The sequence below is a fragment of the Bombina bombina genome, chromosome 5, assembly GCF_027579735.1.
Source record: "Bombina bombina isolate aBomBom1 chromosome 5, aBomBom1.pri, whole genome shotgun sequence".
Taxonomy (NCBI): domain Eukaryota; kingdom Metazoa; phylum Chordata; class Amphibia; order Anura; family Bombinatoridae; genus Bombina; species Bombina bombina.
Genome location: NC_069503.1, coordinates 36,183,519 through 36,204,437, shown reverse-complemented (window position 1 = coordinate 36,204,437; position 20,919 = coordinate 36,183,519). Strand labels below are relative to the sequence as shown.

The following is a 20,919-nucleotide window of genomic DNA, read 5'->3' as shown; positions in this document are numbered from 1 at the left end:
AGGTGTGCGATCTCTCAGATGGCCTGCAGCAGAATGTGGCCGGTTGCGTACTGCTGCACCGGAGCGGAGCCCCGACCCTCCGGGCAGCAGAAGTGGGAGGCTTAGGTCTTTTCTATCTCCAGCGGGGGTGTAGAGTTCTTAGTAGTCCGGTCCCGGTGGTCAGGGCACCCAGATCCGTGTGGTACGCTGGCTTTTCTAGAGGCCTTTGAGCGGCCTGTCGGAACTTCTCGTCACCGCTGACACGCTTCTTATGGAGCGGTAGTAGACGCCGTATACTACGGCAGAGTCCGGATCTTAGTCACCGCTTCAGGGATTCACGGGCACCTCAGAGCGGAGCCCCGACCCTCTGAGGTTGCAGCTGTGGAGGCGATTAGGTAGCGGGAGGGCTTCGCTATAAGATGGCCGGTCTCCGGCTTCTCAGCTTCAGTGTGGGCTAAAAGTGCCAAAGTTCAAAGTCTAGCACACTTCAGAGAATGCTCACCCTTCTTAGACTATACCAGGAGTGAGTTTAGTATAGAGTTTGGTGAGGTTTGAGCAGTTATATAAACTTTATATTGGAAGGTTTGTAGGAGCTCCTCACTAATGCTGCTATCTTGCTCGGCGGTTAACTCCGCCCCCCCCTACCATCTAATTTTTATTGTTTTAAAAGATACATAACCCCTTTAATACCCATTTCACAGTTTTTCATAACCAACACAGTTATAATAATATACTTTTAAGCTCTGTGATTATCTTGTATCTAATCTTCTGAAAACTGCCATTTTTTTTTTTAATTCTTTTGACAAACTTGCAGTCTAGCCAATCAGTTTATGCTCACAAATTACTTCACGTGCACGAGCACAGTGTTATCTATATGATAAACGTGAACTAACACCCTATAGTGGTGAAATACTTTCAAAATGCCCTGAGAGAAGAGGCGGCCTTTAAGGCCTTATAAATTAGCATATGAACCTCCTAGGTTAAGCTTTCAACTAAGAATACCAAGAAAACAAAGGAAAATTGGTGAAAAAAGTAAATTTTAAAATTGTTTTAAATTTCATGCCCTATCAAAATCATGAAAGTTTATTTTGGCCTGTACTGTCCCTTTCAATAGAAGTGAGAGATTTATTAAAAATAAATAATTCGATATATATTTCAAAATATATATAACTGATTATATTTAATATTTATATTTTTTATTCTTATAAATCCTATCGTAAACTCGCATACCGTGCTTACTCTAATTGGATTCATGATTCACTGGGACCGAAAGAATGTAGACCAATACCATCGTGCATGGTTAAAAGCATTCGTAATGCTTTTCCTGCACCAGATTATGTATATATTGGATCCCATTATGCGGATGATGATGGACCAGCTACTGAAATGATTCTTGATTAAAATTTTAATCAATAAAAGATTATAGTTTATTTTATTTTTTTGAAAAAATATTCTTAGTTTTATAGTTATATAAAGTTCTGGTTTACATGTCACTTTTCATTGTATTACTTATCTTTTGTATCATTTACATGTTGTCATTTATCTGTTTTTGGTTTGTTTTAAATTTTCTAATATATTTAATCTTTTAATAAAAAATAAAAAAAAATTCATTTGTATTGCTTATTTTATTTTTTCTAAGATAAGAAATTTAGTTAATGAAATAAAAAGGTTGATGATAAATAAAATAAAACACAAATATAATTTTTAAAAATTTTTTTTTAATTATTCAATATTGTATTGTTATATTAATAATGCAAAGAAAGAACATTCTACATGAATTAAAACCAAACATATAAAACAAAAACAATAACTAATCTTAATAAAACGTTTTCTAAATAATATTTCTTAGCTTTAAAATAATATATACATACTAATAATATTCAACCATTATACTTCTGAAACGATAAATTAGAAAATTTAAATAACTACAAATTTGTCATATTGGTTACAATGTCCAAAAAGTAGATATGTTGGCTACATTACTTTTTGAAGTAACGAGTATGATGCTTCTCTATTAATTCTTTTTTACAAGGCCTGGGTGTTGAAGCTATATTAGGCGGTAGTAGCACATTCTTTGATTGCCACGTATGTGTTATTTTACCTTCAATAAGATTCAATACATCAGTGTTCATTTTGTAAATGTGAGACATGTTCATCTCTTCATATACTGGCTTGATCATCCACTGTTTTTTGCTTTTTGGGAAGTAAGTGGTATACATCAGTTCACCAAAAGCACCACTTTTTTCTGTGGGATATTTAATTTTGGCTTGCACTCTGTTGGAATTGTAGTTGTTAGCGAGTGCAGCCAATTTTGTCCTGGCCTCCATGGCATTCATACGGAAGTGTATCCTTTTTGGCCTGTATTTTAGCACAAAACTGTGGAAGACTTCCAAACTGCCTGTATGACAAAATAGAGTAAGATGTGGCATATCTTTCTCCATCTGTTCACTACATACAATTTGTTTCAGTTCATGGAACGCTTCAGATTGTTGACTTAGCCATTTTCTTGCACGTACTTCATCGTCTCTCATGGTTTGATGTTTGCATTGCTTTTCTTCACCGGCCTCCATCCATGTATTAATGTTTAGGACGTGATATAAACAAGATTTCCATTGCTTTGACATAACCACAACATCTCCCTTGCTTAACATACTGGAGGTCCACAGGTGATTAGTAATTGATGAAACCCATGGAGATAGTTGTGAACAAGTTTTTTTCTTGGCAATTGTATGCATTTTTTTCTTCAAACTTTTTGCATAATGCCAAACATCGTACTGATGGTTGATATTTGGGCATTCCTCTCGTGAGATTTTTTTAATGCTGACATGCCTGTCTGTTGCAACAACAACGGAAAGCACTCCAGAAGACATTAGTTTATTCACTGATCTTCTAAATGCTTTTGCCTCCATTGCAACAGAAGACGTAGCTTCAGAGACTTGGATTATTTGCAAATCTAGTATTTTTTTTTACTTGTCCTCCATCATGGTATATGTACAATATTTCGCCGAAAATCCCGGGCTGTCACATTGCCCATCACCTGTTACTGTAATTCGTTTTCCCTTTATTTCCCTTACATTTTTTTCTACTTCCTCTTGCCAGTATTTGTCTATTATTGGAAAAAGAAATGTTTTTTGGTAATTCTAAAAAGTTTGCTTGCTCAAAAAGCAAACACCAAAGAACTGAAACATCTCTGCTATTTTATCAAACTGGTTACCTGTAAAAAGAATAGATGAACATCCAAGTATATTAACTATCGGTTTGTTACCTATAGTAGGTTGGCTAACCCATAAAGTGCTGTTATGATTGGATTCGCACTCTCCGAACACAATTACCATCGTACCTACTAATCTTTTGTTAATTGACATCATTGGAGCAGTGCAACTACTGCTGAATCTACAAGGAATTAATTTTAAAATTTAATCTAAACATTTTTCAAACACAATAAATTTACGTTCGTACACATAATCCTCATTGGTTGGTTCAACAATCATAGAAAATTCGTCGGCAGTGTCTTCAGTATTTTCTGGAATGTAAGTCGGATCCTTTGGATCTTCATCCATATTTTCTATCTGAGAAAGGTCAACACTCAAAAATGTTTGATCTATACCACTCTGCTCTATTTCGTCTGGATTTGGTTTTCTGATTCGATCGGTTTGTGTGTAGCTTGATATTGTCTTTGGTGTTTGAAGAATTGCTACATTTAATGGATTGCTATTATCCATTTCTGTCATTGATTGTCTTGGTAATTCAATTGGAGCTTGAATTGATTTAGGAACAATTGAAAATAATGAGAGACTACTGTCTTCTGACACATCACCCATAGTCCATGTGTACTTATCAATGCTTTTTCGGAGATTTTTTGTGTCGGTTGATTTGTTTTTTGTCTTTATAATTGTTGTTGTCTGAACATTAGCACTTAGTGTACCGTAGTATGGGTTAAAATCAGTTGATTGGTCATGGAATATTTTGTTATCTGTATTTGTAGATACTTCAACCTTTGAAATATTCAGATTATGTCCACATGCATGACATACATGTATCCTTTCCCTTGTTTCAAAAACATATGGTGGGTACGTTGTAGATGTTGATGGAACGTTAGTGTTGTCAATGGAAACACTAGTTGTTTCTGTATTTGAAGCTGATGTACCAGGTAGAAATATTCTTGATGGAAAAATGGTTGGGATAGAGGTATCTTTTAAATACCTACTCACTCCATGGGTATAGTAGGAGTCAGGATGGAAGTGTAATGAGCACATTCTGTACCTTGTGGCCTTGTTTGTATCGTAGACCAATTGTACCATCTTTTCTAACTCGTCTGGATTGCATTGGTTGGTTTGTTTAAGCCAAAGACGGATTCTTTCATGTGTCTTTGGGAAAACATGAAGAGAAACTGCAGAACTAAGGCATCCAATTGCAATGCAGTCTGGCATTCTTATAATCCTCCTAATAAAATATGTAAATAAAAAAAAAATCAATATTTAAAAATTAAAAAATAGTTGTATAAATTAACACTGGTTGACCTATGGACACATGAATTTGATGACCCTACTAACACTAAAATATTTAATAACATTTCTCTAAATTTGTTTAATCTTTAATATAAAATTAATTATAATAAACTTTTTTATATACAAGAGAAATTGTATGTTCTATCATAACACTTGATTACACTTTACTTTAATTATATGCACATTAATACCTAGATTATATGTTATATATCTTCTAGAAAATGATATTATGAAAACTTTAGAAATAATATAGAACCAAATAAATTAAATAAGGGTTATTGAAAAGAAGTATTGACTAAAGGTATAAAAATATAAAATGTAGTGATGGAGTATAGTCTGTGAATAAATTTCGGATTAAAATTGGTAAGAATTATCAATAGATTTTAAGTATCATTGATCTTTAGAAATCAAATATATTTAAATAAATTTAATTATTTTTTTTTATTAGAACATAATGAAATAAAAAAAATTGAAATAAAAATAAATATTCTTATCTTTATTTTAAATTTAAAAATAGGTAATACCCTGATATTAAAAAATAAAATACATAGGTGATAGAGAAAGAGACATAGGGGGAGAGAGAAAGAGAGAGAGAGCGATAGAAATAGATAGAGAGAGAGATATGGATAGAGAGAGATAGAAAAAGAGAGAGATATAAAGTGAGAAAGACATTGCAAAAATGAGAGAAATAGAGAGGGAGCGAAAGTGAGCAAGATAAAGAGTGAGACAAAGTGAGAGAGAGAGATAGAGAAAGTAAGAGAGAGAGAGAGAGACTTTGAGAGATATAGAGATAGATATAAAGTGATAGAGAGATAAATTGAGAGAGAGCGAGAGAGAGAGAGAGAGAGAGAGAGAGAGAGGCATTGAGAAATATAGATATAGAGACAATGAGAGACAGAGAGAGATAGAAAATTAAATAGAGACAGAGTGAAAAATAGACAACAAGATAGAGAGTGAGCCAAAGAGAGTGTGAGAGAAAGAGAGAGATTAAGTGAGAGAAATAGAGACAATGATAGATAGAGAGATAGATAGACATATAAAGTGAGATAGAGAAAGTATGAGAGAGAGAGAGCGTGAGATAGAGTGAGTGATAAAAAAGAGAGCGATAGAGAAAGTGAACAATTTATAGATATAGATAAAGTGAGAGCGATATAGAGAAATAGTAATTGATATTGAAAAATAGAGAGAGAAAGTGAGCTAGAGAAAAAAATATAGAAAGTGCTAGAGATATTTTGAAAGTCACAGATAGAGATATCTCTCTCTCTCTCTCTCTCTCTCTCTCTCTATATATATATATATATATATATATATATATATATATATATATATATATATATATATAGAGAGAGAGAGAGAGAGAGAGAGAGAGAGAGAGAGAGAGAGAAAGTGATAGATATATAGATAGATTTAAAGTGAGAGAGATTGAGATAGAGAGTAAGTAAGAGAGAGAAAGAGTTAGAGAGAGACAGAGAGAGATATAGATAGTTCAAATGTGAGAGAGATAGAAATAGATAGCGAGATGATAAACATTGATAGATATATACAAATAAAGATAAATTGAGAGAGAAGATAGAAAGTGTTAGATAGAGAGAGAGATAGAAAGTGATAGAGAGAGAAAAAGATAAAGTGAGAGAGAGATGTAAAAGTAGATATATAGAAATTTAGAAAGATAGAGATATAGAGAGAGATAAAGTGATAGAGATAGAGAGAAAGATAGAAAGTCATAAATAGAGAGAGAGAGAGAGAGAGAAAGAGAGAGTGAGAGAGAGTGAGAGATATAGTGGAAGAGATAGAGACATTGAGATAGAGAGAAAGTTAGAGATAGAGAGATGTAAAGTGAGGGAGATAGATAATAAAATAATAAAAAATATATATAAATTAATAGAGATAAAGTGAAAGAGAGAGAGAAAGATAGAAAGTGATAAAGAGAGAGAGAAAGAGAGAAATAGTGAGAGAAAGAGAGAGATAGAGAAAGTGAGAGGGAGAGATAGATAGAAAGTGAGAGAGAGATAGATAGATAGAAAGTCAGATAAAGAGAGAGAGATAGGTAGAAAGTCAGAGAGAGAGAGAAGGTGAGAAAGAAATTTAGAGAGAGACAGTGCGAGATAGAGAGAGGGAGAAAGTGAGAGAGACATATACAGGGAGAGAGAGAGAGATAGATAGAAAGATAGAAAGTAGAGAAAAATAGAGATATATAGAAAGTCAGAAAGAATTAGAAAGTTAGAGAGAGACAGTGCGAGATAGAGAGTGAGATAGATAGATAGAAAGTTAGAGAAAGATAGATATAGATAGAAAGTCAGAGAGTGATAGAAAGTTAGAGAGAGAGAAAGTTAGAGAGAGACAGTGCGAGATAGAGATAGAGAAAGTTAGAGAGATAGATACAGAGATATATATATAGAGAGAGTGAGAGAGAAAAAGATAGATAGAAAGTGAGTGAAAACAATAGAGATAGATAGAAAGTAAGAGAGACAGAAAAAGTGATAGAGAGACAGTGCGAGATAGAGAGAGGGAGAAAGTGAGAGAGTGATACAGAGAGAGAGAGATAGATTAGATAGAAAGTGTGAAAATAGAGAGAGAGATATAAAGTCAGAGAGTGAGAAAGTTAGAGAGAGTCAGTGCGAGATAGAGAGAGGGAGAAAGTGAGAGAGAGAGATACAGAGAGAGATAGATAGATAGAAATTGAGAGAAAGAGAGATACAATGAAAGTCAGAGAGAGAAAGATATTTAGATATAGAGAAAGTTATAGAGAGACAGTGCGAGATATAGAGAGAGATAAAGTGAGAGAGATAGATACAGAGATAGAGATAGAGAGTGAGATATAGAGAGAAAGTGAGTGAAAGCAAGAGAGAGAGAGAGATAGAAAGTGAGTGAAAGCAAGAGAGATAGATAGAACGTAAGAGAGAAAGAGAAATTTATAGAGAGACAGTGCAAGATAGAGAGAGGGAGAAAGTTAGAGAGAGAAATACAGAAAGAGCGAGAGATAGAAATAGATAGATATAAAGTGACAGAAAGAGAGAGATAAAAAGAAAGTCAGATAGAGAGAGAAATTTAGAGAGAGAGAAAGTTAGAAAGAGACAGTGGGAGATATAGAGAGAGAAAGTGAGAGAGATAGATACAGAGATTGTGATAGAGAGAGAGAGAGAGTGAGAAATAGATAGAAACTGAGAGAAAGAGAGAGATATATATCAAGTCAAAAAGACAGATAAAGTGAGGCATTTGAAAAATTAGGGAGAGACAGTGTGAGATAGAGAAACTGAGCAAGAGAGAGAGATAATCAGAATGAGAGAGATAGTGAAAGAGAGAGAGAAAGAGAGTGTAAGACAAAGAGAGAGAGTGTGAGAATGAGAGAAATAAAAATTGAAAGAGAGAGAGAATGAGAGAGAGCAAGAGAGAGAGAGAGAGAGAGATCAAATTATATATAAAAAGTTAGAGAAATATATAGACAATAAGACATAGATAAAAATAGAAATAAAAAGTTAGAGAGTGAAAAAGAAAGATAAAGAGAGAGAGAGATAGATAGAGAAAGTGAGAGATACAGAGAGAAGGTGAGATAGAGAAATAGAGAGAGATAGATAAAAAGAAAATGAGAGGACAATAGATAGATATAGATAGAGATATAGAGATAGAAAGTAAGAGAGAGCGATAAAGTGAGAGAGAGAAGAAGAGAGAGAGATCGATAGAGATATATAGAGAGAAAAAAAGAGAAATAGAGAGAGAGACAGAGAAAGTGAGAGAGGAGAGAGAAATTAAGAGTGAGTGAAAGAGAGAGAACAATTGTGAGAGAGAGATAGAGAGAAAGTGATAGATATAGAGATAGAGAATGTGAGAGAGAGATATGGATATAATGAGGGATCGATTGAGAGAAAGAGAGAGATAGAGAGAGTGAGAGAGAGAAAGAGAAAGATAGAGAGAAAGTGAGAGAGAGAGAGATAGAAAGTTAGAGAGATAGATAGAGAAAGTGAGATATAGAAAGATAAAGTTAGAGATAAAAAGATAGAGAGAAAGGAGAGAGATAAATAAATTGAGTTAGTGAGAGATAGAGAGACAGAAAATGAGATAGAAAGAGACAGAGAGAGAGTGATACATTGAGAGTGAGTGAGAGATATAGAGAGAGAAAGTGAGAAATAGAGAGATAGACAAGGAGAGAGTGAGTGAGAGAGAGAGATATAAAGAAAATTATAGAGAGAGAGATAGAGAGAGAGAGACATATAGAATCTAGGAGAGAGAGAGTGAGAGAGAGAGAGAGATATAAAGAAAATTATAGAGAGAGAGATAGAGAGAGAGAGACATATAGAATCTAGGAGAGAGAGAGTGAGAGAGAGAGAGAGAAAGAGACAGTGAGAGAAAGATAGAGAGAAAGTGAGAGAGACAGAGAGAGACATAGAGAATCTAGGAGAGAGTGAGTGAGTGAGAGAAAGATAGATAGAAAGTGATAGAGAGATAGAAAGTGAGATAGATAGATAGATAGATAGATAGATAGATAGATAGATAGAGAAAGTGAGATAGAGAGAGAAAGAGAAAAAGATAAAGTAAGATAGAGAAAAGGAGAGAGAAAGATAAATTAATAATGAGTGAGAGATAGAGAGAGAAAAATTGAGAGACAGAAAGTGATAGATAAAAATTGATAGAGAGAAAGAGATAAAGAGATTGACAGAGATAAAGAAATTGATCGAGAGTGAGTAAAAATAGAGAAAGTGAAAAGATAGAGAGAAACAGGCAGAGAGAGAAATAGAGAGAGAGGTAGAGAGTGACTGTAATTGCTAAAACAATATTTTTAAATCAAATTCTTTTTTGCTTTACTGAACCTTTAATAACTAATATCATAATAATAATAATAAAAAATAATAGCAAATTGATATTAAATGTAAATTATTTTTTAATAATGTTATATTATTAAAATAGATTGTTCTTTAATTTTATAATCGTTATGTGACAATTGGTATATTTTGGGAATTTATTTCATATTATAATTTTCATTATTGTTTATAATTCAAAACAATTTTCTATATAAATCTTTGTAATAACAAAATTATCAATAATTAAATTCAAGTTATTAGAACTATTTTAATTTGTTTAAATTGATTTGTAATGTATTCAATTATATAAATGTAATTTTAAATTAAAGATTTGTAAAGAATATGTGAATAGATAGAACTGAAGACTATCGGCTAGATTTAGAGTTTTGTCGGTAACGACCCGCGTAGCTAACGCTGCTTTTTTCCCCCCTGCACCTTTTAAACAACACTGGTATTTAGAGTTCTCAGAAGGGCTGCGTTAGGCTCCAAAAAGGGAACGTAGAGCATAATTTACCGCCACTTCAACTCTCAATACCAGCGTTGCTTACGGACGCGGCTATCTTGAAAAACGTGCTCATGCACGATTCCCCCATAGGAAACAATGGGGCAGTTTCAGCTCAAAAAAAACCTAACACCTGCAAAAAAGTAGCGTTCAGCTCCTAACGCAGCCCAATTGTTTCCTATGGGGAAACACTTCCTAAGTCTGCACCTAACACTCTAACATGAACCCCGAGTCTAAACACCCCTAACCTTACACTTATTAATCCCTAATCTGCCGCCCCCGCTATCACTGACCCCTGCATTACACTATTAACCCCTAATCTGCCGCTCCATACACCGCCACAACCTACATTATAGCTATGTACCCCTAATCTGCTGCCCTAACATCGCCGACACCTACATTATATTTATTAACTCCTAATCTTCCCCCCCAACGTCGAGGAGTTATGGGCAATAGAAAAATAGGCGGAATAATAAAAATAATAATTCTGACATTAACAATAGGTTGTCCTGCAACTTCGTTGTTGGCCACCTAATAAAAATGTCTCAGCATTTACATAATTTTTTAATGCATTTCTTTGTTAATATAAAATGTTTTGTCATCAAGTTCGGTTTAAATCTTCCTTATATGACTCTTTCTGCTCATCTTTCTGTATACCTAGTGTGGTAACTCATGGTGTCAACCCCAACCCAAGTAATGTTTTTATATATATATACACATACACACACGGAGGGGAAGACAGACCACTGAAAGGAGGGGGAAACACAACTGAAAGGGGGGGACACAACATTCCTGCAAGAGATGAATTGATTGCTGCAGCTCAGCCTATGACAACTCAAGTACATAACGGATCCATCATATGTTTATAGTTATGCCATATTCTGATCATCCACAATATATGTAGCAAATGCCATTTCCTAATAAACAAGCACCATAGCATAACATTTGGGCCGAAAATAAATAACACAAAAATGTCACCATTCAGAACACTTGTGCTGAAGGGCTCGTCTATCTGTAGAACTAACATATTCAGTGGTGCAGTGCACGCAGTTATCGCTCACTGTCATAACTGTACAGCGACAGACAGGGATAGAAGTTGCTTACTTGTCAGCTCAGCTGAACTGCGCCTGGTTGTGTATGGTGCTCCCTGTCTGTCACACCGGAGCTGACTCGAAGCTGCTCCTCCCTCGGCCAGCACTATGCTGTTGCTCACTTCTGTCACCAGATCCCTTCATTTCCATATCACTCAAGCACAACCACAAATAAACCATCCATGTGCATCACAAACGGGCTTCAGTCAGTAGCTGGCAATTAGAGATAATCCAGTGAGATGCTCAGGACCACTCTAGCACCCACTGTTCTGCTGTAACAGTATTCCTCAAATGGGGGAGGCACTTTGGGTGGCTGAGCGTTACAGTCTGGAGGACTGTTAAAGCCAGTGCGTGGCGCAGCACCGAACATCAATAATGACGTCACTTAATTTCGAGCATGATGCTTAGTTAGGGAAGCCCTGGCCCCTGCCTCTGTGCTAAACACCCCCTGCATCTGCCTTAACATGGAGGACTCCTTGGCCCTTCTTTCTTACAAGGCACTACCACCAGCACATCATTAGGAAACGGAAAAAAAAAACGGTGTCATGATTAATGAATGTTAAATTAATGTGGTGGTGTCACCTTTTGGAGGGTGTCAACCGGGTGCGGTCTGTACTCCCCTAGTGATGCCACTGGTCTGTTTATATGTTAGTAACTATCTACTAGTCTGTATCTATTTATATATCTGTCTCTTTATGCCTATCTGTTTTCTATCCATCTGTTTATATGTCTGTATCTACTAATGTGTATATATATATATATATATATATATATATATATATGTCTTAATCCGTTTATCTGTTTATGTATATACCTTTCTGTCAGTCTGTCTACCAAACTGTATATAACTGACTATATCTAGCTATCGTTGTTGTGTGTGTGTATTAAATTAAACATTATAACACTCAATCCTTTACTGGCAGACCAAAAAATAGTAAAATATATTTTAAGGCCACACCCCTAGCCACACCCTCAACCACGGCCATTTGCAAAGTGTCAGGGAATCGGCTGGGCAAAAGGTGGCAACCCTACTTTCTAAACATGTGAAAGGTTTCTTCCGTTGTGAATCCTTTCATGACTTTTCAGACTATCTATTCGTGAAAAACTTTTTCCACACTCTGTACATGTGAACGGCTTTTCTCCTGTGTGAAACCTTTCATGCTTTTTCAGATTACTCTTTTCTGTAAAACTTTTTCCACACTCTGTACATGTGAACGGCTTTTCTCCTGTGTGAATCCTTTCATGCGTTTTCAGATTACTCTTTTCTGTAAAACTTTTTCCACACTCTGTACATGTGAAAGGTTTTTCTCCTGTGTGACTCCTTTCATGACTTTTCAGATACCTCTTGTGTGTAAAAGTTTTTCCACACTCTATACATGTGAACGGCTTTTCTCCTGTGTGAATCCTTTCATGAGTTTTCAGATCATTAATTTGTGTAAAACTTTTTCCACACTCTGTACATGTGAAAGGCTTTTCTCCTGTGTGACTCATTTTATGAGTTTTCAGATTACTCTTATGTGTAAAACTTTTTCCACACTCTGTACATGTGAAAGGTTTTTCTCCTGTGTGAATCATTTCATGACTTTTCAGTTGACTCTTTAGTATATAACTTTTTCCACACTCTGTACATGTGAAAGGCTTTTCTCCTGTGTGAATCCTCTCATGATATTTCAGTTCAATCTTTCGTGTAAAACATTTTCCACACTCTGTACATGTGAAAGGCTTTTCTCCCGTGTGAATCCTTTCATGAATTTTCAATTTACTCTTTTGTGTAAAACTTTTTCCACACTCTGTACATGTGAAAGACTTTTCTCCTGTATGAATCTTTTCATGAGTTTTCAGATTACTTTTTTCGGTAAAACTTTTTCCACACACTGTACATGTGAAAGACTTTTCTCCTGTGTGACTCCTTTCATGAGTTTTCAGTCTATTTATTCGTGTAAAACATTTCCCACACTCTGTACATGTGAAAGGCTTTTCTCCTGTGTGAATCCTCTCATGATATTTCAGTTCAATCTTTCGTGTAAAACATTTTCCACACTCTGTACATGTGAAAGGCTTTTCTCCCGTGTGAATCCTTTCATGAATTTTCAATTTACTCTTTTGTGTAAAACTTTTTCCACACTCTGTACATGTGAAAGACTTTTCTCCTGTATGAATCTTTTCATGAGTTTTCAGATTACTTTTTTCGGTAAAACTTTTTCCACACACTGTACATGTGAAAGGCTTTTCTCCTGTGTGAATCCTTTCATGACTTTTCAGATGACTCTTTAGTATATAACTTTTTCCACACTCTGTACATGTGAAAGGCTTTTCTCCTGTGTGGCTCCTTTCATGAATTTTCAGATGACTCTTTAGTATATAACTTTTTCCACACTCTGTACATATGAAAGGCTTTTCCCCTGTGTGACTCCTTTCATGGTAGTTCAGACTATTTATTTGTGTAAAACATTTCCCACACTCTGTACATGTGAAAGGCTTTTCTCCTGTGTGAATCCTTTCATGAGTTTTCAGACCAACTATTTGTGTAAATCTTTTTCCACACTCTGTACATGTGAAAGGCTTTTCCCCTGTGTGAATCCTTTCATGCTTTATCAGATAACTCTTCTTTGTAAAACTTTTTCCACACTCTGTACATGTGAAAAGCTTTTCTCCTGTGTGAATCCTTTCATGCTTTTTCAGACTACTCTTCTCTGTAAAACATTTTCCACACTCTGTACATGTGAAAAGCTTTTCCCCTGTGTGAATCCTTTCATGATTTTTCAGCAAACTCTTTTGTGTAAAACATTTGCTGCACTCAGTACATGTGTGTGGTTTCTCACCTGTGTGTATTTTGTGGTGTTCTAGTAGATGAGACTTTTTTTTTCTCGCATTCTGTAGATTTGAAAGGTTTCTCCTTTGTATGAATCATTTGGTTAGACTGTAGACTTTTCCCTTCTTTAATATTTTTTGAAAACTCAGTAAATGTGTGTGGTTTATCTTCTGGGATAATCATTCCACTAGATAAGTCATACATGTCCTCTTGTTTGATGACTAAATTACTCTCTGTACATAATGATTGCTTCCCTGTTCCTGCCAATTCATCATCATCTTTAAATATCTGCTGTGATATCCCCAATGTTTGTGAATAGTCATTAGTGTCTAAGATTTTTGGAGTTTGCAGTATCATTCTGATGCTTCCTGTAGTGAAGGATGGATATGAACTATTCACATGTTTGTCTACATAAAAAAAAAATGTAATTAAGAAAAATAAGACTGTTTATTCTTTATAATATAATCCATCTCAATAAAAAAAACATTTTTTATACTAAAAAATGTCTTCCGTTTTATATTTTTAAAGGGACACTGAACCCAAATTTTTTCTTTAGTGATTCAGATAGAGCATGCAATTTTAATCAACTTTCTAATTTACTCCTATTATCAAATTTTATTCCTTCTCTTGCTATCTTTATTGGAAATGCAAGAATGTAAGTTTAGATGCCGGCCCATTTTTGGTGAATAACCTGGGTTATTCTTGCTGATTGGTGGATAAATTCATCCACCAATAAAAAAGTGCTGTCCAGAGGTCTGAAACAAAAAAGAAGCTTAGATGCTTTCTTATTCAAATAAAGATAGCAAGTGAACCAAGAAAAAATGATAATTAGAGTAAATTAGAAAGTTGCTTAAAAATGAATAATCTATCTGAATCACAAAAGCAAAAAATTTGGGTTCAGTGTCCCTTTAAATTTATTTACCTGTAAATCACAAATTAAAAAGGATGACATAGAATGTAAACATTACTACGTCATAGTAAACCTAATTACTGATGAAAACAAGCTATAGGGCCGCATTAAACAAAGTGCATGTGGATAATGTTCTCATCCAGGGAACAAGTACATCTGTATTCAGGGCAAGAGAGGTGGCATCCAACATCCTCATTTAACATTGCACAAGCAGCTGCAAATACAGCCCTGCCCGGCTCATGCTTAACCAGTTGGGTGAGAACATGATGTCTTAATCATCACAGACACAGACTAATTATCAGTGTGAAATGTTTTGAGAGGGTGTGGTTGTTTGATTTATATAAACAGCCAAAAACTGCTTTAGTTTAATAATACTCACTGTAAAATTAAACACAAATCAGTGGTGGTTCTGGGGTGGGGAACACTTGGGAAAAAGGTAGGCATAAGTGTAGTTATGGGTGTTCCATGAGCGAGGTCAGGGCAGGGTAAGATGGAGTTGCAGGTGTTCTGAGTAATGAACCAGGTCTGGGGGTGATGTTAGGCAGTTGTAGGACATGGTCTGTCTAAAAGGACAGGGGGGGGGGTGTAGTATTTTTTACCCTCCTCCTCAGCCCAATGGATGTTGCTCCTTCTTTATAACGGTCACTGACACAAATGTTCTTAAAGATGCAGATATAAATGTAATAGTTTATATTTGTTTAATGACTGATTAATTCTATTTTCCCAGTAATTAAAGTCAGCATAATATCTATTTTACTCACCTAACACATATGAGTTCATGCTGATAACAGGCTCCAATGTCTGTGCTCAGGAAGAAGGTTCCCTTATTCACTCCAGTTACATCAATACCTGATATCTCTCAGTGATCTGGTCGTGTCTGTAAAAAGAGTATTAAATGGTTTAGACAGATAATAATAAATAATGGTTCTGATTAACTGTACGTATGGTATAATTAAAGGCACACATAACAATTCATGTGATACAGATCAGCTGTTTAGGTTATTACATATGTGCTATTGATTCAGCACAAGCATTTAGTACAGTTAGCTCTGTGGGTGTTATAATTACATTGCATGTGATACAGATCAGCTGATTAGGTTATTACATATGTGCTATTGATTCAGCACAAGCATTTAGTACAGTTAGCTCTGTGAGTGTTATAATTACATTGCATGTGATACAGATCAGCTGTTTAGGTTATTACATATGTGCTATTGATTCAGCACAAGCATTTAGTACAGTTAGCTCTGTGAGTGTTATAATTACATTACATGTGATACAGATCAGCTGATTAGGTTATTACATATGTGCTATTGATTCAGCACAAGCATTTAGTACAGTTAGCTCTGTGAGTGTTATAATTACATTGCATGTGATACAGATCAGCTGTTTAGGTTATTACATATGTGCTATTGATTCAGCACAAGCATTTAGTACAGTTAGCTCTGTGAGTGTTATAATTACATTACATGTGATACAGATCAGCTGTTTAGGTTATTACATATGTGCTATTGATTCAGCACAAGCATTTAGTACAGTTAGCTCTGTGAGTGTTATAATTACATTGCATGTGATACAGATCAGCTGTTTAGGTTATTACATATGTGCTATTGATTCAGCACAAGCATTTAGTACAGTTAGCTCTGTGAGTGTTATAATTACATTACATGTGATACAGATCAGCTGATTAGGTTATTACATATGTGCTATTGATTCAGCACAAGCATTTAGTACAGTTAGCTCTGTGTGTGTTATAATTACATTGCATGTGATACAGATCAGCTGATTAGGTTATTACATATGTGCTATTGATTCAGCACAAGCATTTAGTACAGTTAGCTCTGTGGGTGTTATAATTACATTACATGTGATACAGATCAGCTGTTTAGGTTATTACATATGTGCTATTGATTCAGCACAAGCATTTAGTACAGTTAGCTCTGTGGGTGTTATAATTACATTGCATGTGATACAGATCAGCTGATTAGGTTATTACATATGTGCTATTGATTCAGCACAAGCATTTAGTACAGTTAGCTCTGTGAGTGTTATAATTACATTGCATGTGATACAGATCAGCTGATTAGGTTATTACATATGTGCTACTGATTCAGCACAAGCATTTAGTACAGTTAGCGCTGTGGGTGTTATAATTACATTGCATGTGATACAGATCAGCTGTTTAGGTTATTACATATGTGCTATTGATTCAGCACAAGCATTTAGTACAGTTAGCTCTGTGAGTGTTATAATTACATTGCATGTGATACAGATCAGCTGTTTAGGTTATTACATATGTGCTATTGATTCAGCACAAGCATTTAGTACAGTTAGCTCTGTGAGTGTTATAATTACCCCTTAAATATGAATCTCCCAGATCTATACAACATAATGGTAGAAAATCTATTTAAGTGGGGCCATATCACAACTTTACAAATATATTATTATCTTTGGTCTCTATCATTTATATGAAACAATATTTTTTCCTGAAACAAATGTTAAATATCAGATGTTAAATATAAGTTAAATTGGATACTGCAGTATTGGTATTGTACTTCCTACTAATTCTCACTGTCAGACATTTTGTCATGTGCTCCACCCCCAGTCCTTTAACTTCTCTTGGTCAATGCTGAGTTGTCTTACATCACACTACATAGGGGTGTGGGAGAGAAAACACTTAAATGTTAATTTCAATTGTTTTCCTGGATAAAGTTAAGAAAATATAAGAATTTGTGTTTACATAGAGTGATAATATATTGAGATGCTCTTTTGGCAAATTCAGTCCATTTAAAAGAACCATAAAATATAGAATAACAAAACCACAGATGCATAAAAAAAATAAAATGCAATACAACTTACTATGAATTTAAAAGAGCAGTAGATTGTTTTCTGATAAATGTAGTTCTGCACCTGTACCATGTGACAGCTATCAGCCAATAACAGACTCCTGTACCATGTGACAGCTATCAGCCAATAACAGACTCATATGTTTATATAATGTGATCTCCTGCATATGCTAAGTATGGGCCGGAGCATCAGGTCATTTAAAAGGCTGTGTACAATTTAATAATGAAAATAAATTACAGACAGCAAACAGTTATTTTATATAAAAATAAAGCTAAAGGTGAAATTTCCCATACACTTTATACTATTTTATACACCGGTAAAACAAGTCATTAGAAACACATTAAAGGGACAGCAAAGTCACAATTAAACTTTTATTATTCAAATTTAAACAACTTTCCTATTACCTCCTATTATCAAATCTGCTTTATTCCCTTGGGGACCTTTGTGACAAAGCATATAATGCACTATGGTGCGCTAGCTGCTGATTAGTGGCACATACAAGCCTCTTGTCATTGACTCACCTTATCTGCTCAGCTAGCTCCCAGTAGTGCATTGCAGCTGCTTCAATAAATGATATCTAGAGAATGAAGAAAATATCATAATAGAAGTCAGTTGGAAAGTTGTTGAAAATGTTATGTTCTATTTAAATAATGAAAAACATTTGGGGTTTCATGTTATTTTAAGTGAAAAACAAATTTACAGGACACTGTCCATTAGGTCTGTGGTCATGTGACAAACAGCAGCAGCTGAAGGTGCAGAATACACTTACTAAGGTCTTTACTAACAACAAGAATCAGTCACAGATCAGTGGGATAAACGTTCTGATGATAAACAGTGCAGCTAATAGAAAACATAATTTATGTAAGAACTTACCTGATAAATTAATTTCTTTCATATTGGCAAGAGTCCATGAGCTAGTGACGTATGGGATATACATTCCTACCAGGAGGGGCAAAGTTTCCCAAACCTCAAAATGCCTACAAATACACCCCTCACCACACCCACAAATCAGTTTAACGAATAGCCAAGAAGTGGGGTGATAAGAAAAAAGTGCGAAAGCATAAAAAATAAGGAATTGGAATAATTGTGCTTTATACAAAAAAATCATAACCACCACAAAAAGGGTGGGTCTCATGGACTCTTGCTAATATGAAAGAAATGAATTTATCAGGTAAGTTCTTACATAAATTATGTTTTCTTTCATGTAATTAGCAAGAGTCCATGAGCTAGTGACGTATTGGATAATGACTACCCAAGATGTGGATCTTTCCACGCAAGAGTCACTAGAGAGGGAGGGATAAAATAAAGACAGCCAATTCCGCTGAGAAAAATTCACACCCAAAAATAAAGTTTAAATCTTATAAAGAAAAAAACTGAAAATATAAGCAGAAGATTCAAACTGAAACAGCTGCCTGAAGTACTTTTCTACCAAAAACAGCTTCAGAAGAAGAAAACACATCAAAATGGTAGAATTTAGTAAAAGTATGCAAAGAAGACCAAGTTGCTGCTTTGCAAATCTGATCAACCGAAGCTTCATTCCTAAACGCCCAGGAAGTAGAAACTGACCAAGTAGAATGAGCTGTAATCCTTTGAGGCGGAGTTTTACCCGACTCGACATAAGCATGATGGATTAAAGATTTCAACCAAGATGCCAAAGAAATGGCAGAGGCCTTCTGACCTTTCCTAGAACCGGAAAAGATAACAAATAGACTAGAAGTCTTTCGGAAAGACTTAGTAGCTTCAACATAATATTTCAAAGCTCTAACTACATCCAAAGAATGCAATGATTTCTCCTTAGAATTCTTAGGATTAGGACATAATGAAGGAACCACAATTTCTCTAGTAATGTTGTTGGAATTCACAACCTTAGGTAAAAATTCAAAAGAAGTTCGCAACACCGCCTTATCCTGGTGAAAAATCAGAAAAGGAGATTCACAAGAAAGAGCAGATAATTCAGAAACCCTTCTGGCAGAAGAGATGGCCAAAAGAAACAAAACTTTCCAAGAAAGTAATTTAATGTCCAATGAATGCATAGGTTCAAATGGAGGAGCTTGAAGAGCCCCCAGAACCAAATTCAAACTCCAAGGAGGAGAAATTGACTTAATAACAGGTTTTATACGAACCAAAGCTTGTACAAAACAATGAATATCAGGAAGAATAGCAATCTTTCTGTGAAAAAGAACAGAAAGAGCAGAGATTTGTCCTTTCAAGGAACTTGCGGACAAACCTTTATCTAAACCATCCTGAAGAAACTGTAAAATTCTCGGAATTCTAAAAGAATGCCAGGAAAAATGATGAGAAAGACACCAAGAAATATAAGTCTTCCAGACTCTATAATATATCTCCCTAGATACAGATTTACGAGCCTGTAACATAGTATTAATCACAGAGTCAGAGAAACCTCTTTGACTAAGAATCAAGCGTTCAATCTCCATACCTTTAAATTTAAGGATTTGAGATCCTGATGGAAAAAAGGACCTTGCGACAGAAGGTCTGGTCTTAACGGAAGAGTCCACGGTCGGCAAGAAGCCATCCGGACAAGATCCGCATACCAAAACCTGTGAGGCCATGCTGGAGCTACCAGCAGAACAAACAAGCATTCCTTCAGAATCTTGGAGATCACTCTTGGAAGAAGAACCAGAGGCGGAAAGATATAGGCAGGATGATACTTCCAAGGAAGTGACAATGCATCCACTGCTTCCGCTTGAGGATCCCTGGATCTGGACAGATACCTGGGAAGTTTCTTGTTTAGATGAGAGGCCATCAGATCTATTTCTGGAAGTCCCCACATTTGAACAATCTGAAGAAATACCTCTGGGTGAAGAGACCATTCGCCCGGATGCAACGTTTGGCGACTGAGATAATCCGCTTCCCAATTGTCTATACCTGGGATATGAACCGCAGAAACTAGACAGGAGCTGGATTCCGCCCAAACCAGAATTCGAGATACTTAGCTAGAGGACTGTGAGTCCCTCCTTGATGATTGATGTATGCCACAGTTGTGACATTGTCTGTCTGAAAACAAATGAACGATTCTCTCTTCAGAAGAGGCCAAGACTGAAGAGCTCTGAAAATTGCACGGAGTTCCAAAATATTGATCGGTAATCTCACCTCCTGAGATTCCCAAACCCCTTGTGCCGTCAGAGACCCCCACACAGCTCCCCAACCTGTAAGACTTGCATCTGTTGAAATTACAGTCCAGGTCGGAAGAACAAAAGAAGCCCCCTGAACTAAACGATGGTGATCTGTCCACCACGTCAGAGAGTGTCGTACAATCGGTTTTAAAGATATTATTTGAGATATCTTTGTGTAATCCCTGCACCATTGGTTCAGCATACAGAGCTGAAGAGGTCGCATATGAAAACGAGCAAAGGGGATCGCGTCCGATGCAGCAGTCATAAGACCTAGAATTTCCATGCATAAGGCTACCGAAGGGAATGATTGTGACTGAAGGTTTCGACAAGCCGATATCAA

At 35.5% G+C, this 20,919-nt stretch overlaps 1 protein-coding gene across 1 annotated transcript in view; it reads right to left on the bottom strand.

The window, feature by feature from the left end:
- Nucleotides 1–4,310: 4,310 nt before the first annotated feature.
- Nucleotides 4,311–20,919, bottom strand: part of LOC128659777 (zinc finger protein 721-like) — a 183,579-nt gene continuing 166,970 nt past the window's right edge. Inside the window, exons 5-6 of the mRNA XM_053713352.1 lie at nt 10,890–13,614; nt 4,311–4,422 (exon numbers count right to left, since the gene is read on the bottom strand). Coding sequence (XP_053569327.1) covers nt 11,912–13,614 — 1,703 coding nt within the window. The 3' untranslated portion in view covers nt 4,311–4,422; nt 10,890–11,911. The remainder of the gene's footprint in view (nt 4,423–10,889; nt 13,615–20,919) is intronic.